Genomic DNA, 5,717 nt, shown 5'->3' on the forward strand with positions numbered 1-5,717 from the left:
GGATGTGGGGGAGGGTATAACCTGCGTTCAAGCCGATAGTGTTGCAGTAATTCGTGGCAGGTTAGGGGTACTGATTCTGTTTCTTCTGCCGGTGTTGTGTGGGAGGTGCTTCGGATCTCATGTGGGGAACATCCCAAACTCTCAAGAGATGAAGGCACGAACTACAGACGACTTCAAAAAAATACATTCACTCACGGCATTCTATTGCACCACATAAGACCAACGTCATACGGCTACATCTGCCCACACTGTAATGTGGAAGACCCCCAGCACACCTTCTACTGCAATGCAAAGGAAGCAACCTAGCCATACAAGCAGCAGCAACAGATGCAGACCCAAACCTCCTCAGTGAAGCGTGGGAGACTGCGATCTTCAAGCTGGACCTGGTCAACCAGTGCCAACTCGTCGCGCGGTCCCAGCAGGCAGTCCAGGCCAGAATGTTCCTGGAATAAGGGACCCTCCCACCTTCACTAACTGGCCCCTTACTAATAAATGTTTTTTTCTCTCTCACACATGCATGACACCCTGTGCTTGTCGAGTTGCACAAACACACCATTAGAAAACAACCGTGGGCAAGTGGGACTCCTTCCCTTGTCACAGCATTAGATTACCATAGTTATGCAATATGTATGGAGTTTTCACAGCTTTCTGCATGATAAAAGTTGTTTAGGATAAACAGAGCAAGTCTTACATTCAAACGACAACCAAGTGTCTTGCACATTGACATGTGGCCGCTGCACACAGCCACTCAACAATTATTACCCTCCATGGATTTATGGACAAAATGCTCGTTGTGTTCGCAATGTAGTCCTGTTTGCAATGTAGGTTGACATGAGTCAGCAGTCCAGCATTGCACTGAACGTCCCCATCTTTCAGTTTGAGCGGTTTGACATGCGATATCTGTATGAAACAGGTGCACTTTTTATTCATGACAGCAATTTTTCAAGTTTATTCAACCTGCATGCATACACATAAACATGTTGCTGTTGAAGTAAGCACCAATCAAGCACCAAACAGGCTGTGACACAAAACGCTGAGAACTCATGAAATCGCGACCAACAATAAGGCTGCGGCTGAAGATGCTGCTAGTGCATACTTGTTATAGGTGATATAACAGCAATAGGATGACAGAAACTTGAGCTGGTTGGTTGGAATTCTTAATGAATGAAGGTAAGGCGTGCAAACATGAACACAAGGGAACAGAACAAGACAACACAAATGCCAACTGTCAACTGAAAGGGTCACTGTGGTGTAAAAGAAAGTAGACGCAAAAGCTTATCTACGCAAGCTGAGGTATGGTAGTGCCAAATGATAATCAGGCACATGTGTGGGTCTATGCAAGAGAAAACTGTTTAGGCATATTATTTTGTTATGCAAGTTAACTGAAGGCTGGCTTATGCATGTGCTTCCACTACAGTATGCCAGGCCTCAACCACCATATGCTGTTCTTCATTCTTGTGCTTGTACAAAACTTCTTATTTATCTAATTTTGGCAATGCACTTACACTCCCGAAAATGCGAAGAAAGATTAGGAGGCGAACCTGTGGTTTAACGAACTTTTATACTCTATTAATCTCCGATTAATAAAACAGCTTGTTCAGCCTATAGTAATAATTTCTGGGGTTTTACATGACAAAACCACGATATAATTATGAGGCATGCTGTAGTGGAGGGCTCCAGAAATTTTGACCACCTGAGATTCTTTAGTGCGCACATAAATCTAAGTACATGGGCCTCTAGCATTTTCGCCTTCATCGAAAATGCGACGGCTGCGGCTGGGATCGAGTGTGTCTGCCCTACGTGGAAGCCAACGTTTCTGTGGAAAAAGCCAAAGCTGAAAGGAACTTTATATACCACACCAGCACAGCCGTCTTGTAAATTTGTTGGTATGTCTTACGAAACAAATGTCTGTTTGCCTTTTATCTATCACCTGCTCATTCTTTCTCTTTACGGCAGAGCATACCTTACCTAGCTTATTGGGAACTCTAAAAACAAGATTAAAATTGTGTCTACTTCCCACTTTCTTTAGCCTGTGCGATATGGAACGGACGTATGGAATGCCAACGACTCGCTTCTTGTTACCATTGCTTTCTGCAACCATGTTCGAATTGATGAAGAGATGTAGGAATTCAGTGACAGTGGCTGCAGGAACGCGAGGATGGCCTACTCCTAATAGGCACGTAACCTGCACATCACAGCAGGTGTTCAATTTGTGCACACACGATCCTGTGATTCCATTTGTTGCAACCTTAGAATGCTTGGATGAAAAGTTTGGCGGCGGTTTAAAAGACCAAGAGTAGTGTCAGTCCACATGGTTCTCCTAATACGTCTAGAAATTGTGTTACGCCACTCCGAGGCAATTATTTGGTAAACTTCAACACCCCTCCATTTACGTTCAATTGTTTGCTCACTGATTTAACGGATTCAAATTCGTCACTACTACAAAAACATCAAGTAATCATCCAAGTAACAAAATGTCTTAATAATACAGTGAACTAGGCCGCCCTCCAAATACCGGCGTCACATGGACACTTTTGATTGCGATTGGGCCTGTCGCGGATAAAATTTCACAATCGTGATAGGCTCCTTAACGCAAGCTGAAGGAGGAAGTCATCACAGTTGAGAAGCTGGATCCTGATCGCGATCAGGGCCGATCTGTATTAGGCGATGTCGCTTTTCGTCGCGATCTGCGTGGATCCCGATCGAGAAAGCCGCGCCGGATGAGCCCTGATCACGACCAAAAGTGTCCGTGTGCCTATCTTGCTGAGGTAGAGATCACTAAGGATGGGTACAACCTTAAAACTAATGCGATTTTCTATTTTTTGCACAGAAACGGCTTCCCTCCATCGAAGCAGTGTCGACGTAAACCCCCGGCCTCCAACCCCCCTAAAAAAATAGTCCCGAAGAGACAACACATTTGTCTGTGAAAATCGATTCTCGCATTTGTCCAATCCATCGTGAAGCGGGGAGTGGCCAGGATACTTCAACACCATACTGAAACAACGCCTTCGCCTGAAATGAAGTGAAATGAAGGCGGCCATTTTGCTAATACACACATTTCGAGTATCTAGCCAATCCACTAACCACCTAGTCTGATGGCGGCCAAGGCGTCACTTGCATAATGCATTACCTGTATTATGCTTTCTAACGTTCTTGAGCTAGTCACTTGATCTCCTTGAGCGTGACTTATCACTACTTTCCGATATTGTCCCCGTTTTGTTGCTAAAATTGATTTAAAACAAAGCAGCGCTGAGCTCGTTTCTTTCATGGCTGGAGGCAATGATGACGTGATTATTTTGCTCTATTTAAAGTATAAAAACAAGTGCAAGGATGTTTTATGTCATTTTAGGAACGCTACAAAAATATTTTGTGTTAATGACTGATTTGGTGGATTGGCTAAGAGCTGCTGGGTGGCTTAAGAAATTGATAAGATGGCGGCCTCCATCTCCACGATGGCTTGCGAGCCAAGGTGCGCCGTCGAGTTGGGATTTGTTGAAAAACGCGACGCATGGACGCTAAGAAGCAAGTACTTTCCGAGCAAAGTAGGTGGAAAACCAGCTTGGCTTAACCTGAGTGATGTCCCTAATGGCAAACGTCTTGCTTGCCAAAACTGCGGTGAGCCATGCGTTTTCCTTCTGCAAGTGTATGCTCCGCGTGACGATGTCGACTCTGCTTTTCACAGAACTTTGTCCGTATTCGTCTGCGTTACTCCGGATTGTGCTAATAAGCACGGCACTGGCAGCTTTATAGTGCTACGGTCTCAACTGCCGAAAGAAAATTCGTTTTACAGCAGCGAACCGCCCGTGGAATCCCCCGACACTTCGAACAGTCCGTCGGCAGAAGATTTCTGCAAAATCTGCGCTGTATGCGGTGCACTGGGCGATAAAACATGCTCCAAATGCCATAGCCGTCACTACTGTTCTAAGTCTCACCAAATATTGGATTGGAGAGACGGCCACAAGGCTCGCTGCAATTCTCAGTGCATCGACGGCTGCGAGAGGACTTTGGCTCCATTGTTTCCCGAGTACGAACTGGTTACAGAGACAGAAGACGACGCTTGCGACGACGACGACAGTAAAACAGACGAAGAAAGGCTTGCAGACTACTGTAAATATTTGACCACACATCCGGAGTGTTCGAGTGACGGTGGAGATGTCGCAGACCTGAACAAGATGGCGGCAACCTGTAAAGACAAGGCATTCTGGAAGTTCAAGAAGACCATTGCAAAAGCTCCTGATCAAGTGTTACGCTACAGCTTGGGCGGTACGCCTCTCCTGGTTGCAAGTAGAGGTGGCCCTGAAAGTGTGCCTTGTTGTTCCTGCGGTTCAGAAAGACAGTTCGAATTTCAGGTTTTGCCTCAATTGCTGAACAGCATTACAGAGCCTACAGTTGATAGCTTGGACTGGGGAACATTGTTAGTCTATACGTGCAAGGCCTCCTGCGATGGCGAACCGTACCAAGAAGAATATTTGTGGAAGCAAAATTTCTCTGAGGAATAGTTGTTTCAACCTTGCATAATTAAACACCTGTGTGTGGACTTTGGAAAAACGCGGGATGAGTACGGTGGTTTCATGATGAGCCTAGCTCGTTCTTTTAAATAAAAAATGCTACTGACCCACTAAAGCCCCTAATGTATATATGCTGTCATGGATGCACATGGAGTCATGAATGTGTGTGTGTTGGGGGGGGGGGGGGGACTCCATCGATATGTGTGTAACCATTCTGCACATACATTTTACAGTGACATTTGCTTTGTGCAAAAAAAAAAAAAAGGTCTTGCGAATCATTTTCGTCTTAGATCATTCTCTTCTCTTACACTTGTAACCAATAGCTTGTGAGAAGATATTTTTCTCCTGTCCGCTATGTTGTAGGTTGTAACATCCAGGCTGCTTGCAACTATGGAAATACATACAAGACTGGTGCAAGAAGCAACTGCAATGTTTTTGAACTTGGGTATATGAGCCTGTAAACTCAAAATTTAAGTGAGAAAAGCTTAAATTCTAGGATTTTATGTGCAAGAACCATGATATGTTTATGAAGCATGCTGTAGTGGGGGGTTCTGGATTAATTTTCACCACCTGAGGTTCCTTAACATGCACCGAAATCTAAGCACACAGCTTGCCCTGCGTTTCGCCCCCACTGAAACGCAGTTGCCATGGCTGGGAATTGAACCCAACTTCCATATTCGAGCTTAGCAGTGAAACTCCATAGTTGCTATGCCACCGTGGCATAGCAACGATGACGTGATATGCAGTTGATATTTCATAATTAGCTGTGTGAACAATGACACTAACATTACAAATGATGGCCACACTGCCTGACTTACAACTGGTTCCTGAGTCAAGGTAAGATGGTTATATGGTTTCCATTTACTCATATATATATATATATTGTGTCTATGTGTGTGTGTGTACTCAACCTCATTTGTTGATTTAAAGTACATATGTAGTGATAATGAGAAAAAGTTGAATGTACCTTTAACGCAAATTACTAGAGGCACATGAATAATCAAAATTTTGAATTGAATAATTACTGCTATCTGACTCTTATTATGTTTAAGAATTCATTATTCAGTATTGTTGAGTAGTTCATGCGAATATACAGGGTGTTTCAGCTAAAAAGCACCAAGTAATAAAAAATTAAGCATAGACGCTACGCGTCTGCAATTAGCCTAATATTGTTCTGAGCCATATAGAGCACGTCAGAATATTTTTTTC

The 5,717-nt window shown here is 44.0% G+C and overlaps 1 protein-coding gene across 1 annotated transcript; it reads left to right on the top strand.

Annotated features, from left to right (window-relative positions):
- The first annotated feature begins 3,411 nt into the window (after positions 1-3,411).
- On the top strand, positions 3,412-4,539 carry LOC119377706 (programmed cell death protein 2). The gene has a single exon (XM_037647058.2). The coding sequence runs from the start codon at positions 3,432-3,434 to the stop codon at positions 4,497-4,499; it is 1,068 nt and encodes a 355-aa protein (XP_037502986.1). The 5' UTR covers positions 3,412-3,431; the 3' UTR covers positions 4,500-4,539.
- Positions 4,540-5,717: the final 1,178 nt, after the last annotated feature.

Source organism: Rhipicephalus sanguineus, chromosome 1 (assembly GCF_013339695.2).
Source record: "Rhipicephalus sanguineus isolate Rsan-2018 chromosome 1, BIME_Rsan_1.4, whole genome shotgun sequence".
Taxonomy (NCBI): domain Eukaryota; kingdom Metazoa; phylum Arthropoda; class Arachnida; order Ixodida; family Ixodidae; genus Rhipicephalus; species Rhipicephalus sanguineus.

Excerpts from the sequence above, each read along its gene's own strand:
- LOC119377706 (XM_037647058.2), top strand. The coding sequence starts at position 3,432 with ATGGCGGCCTCCATCTCCACGATGGCTTGCGAGCCAAGGTGCGCCGTC.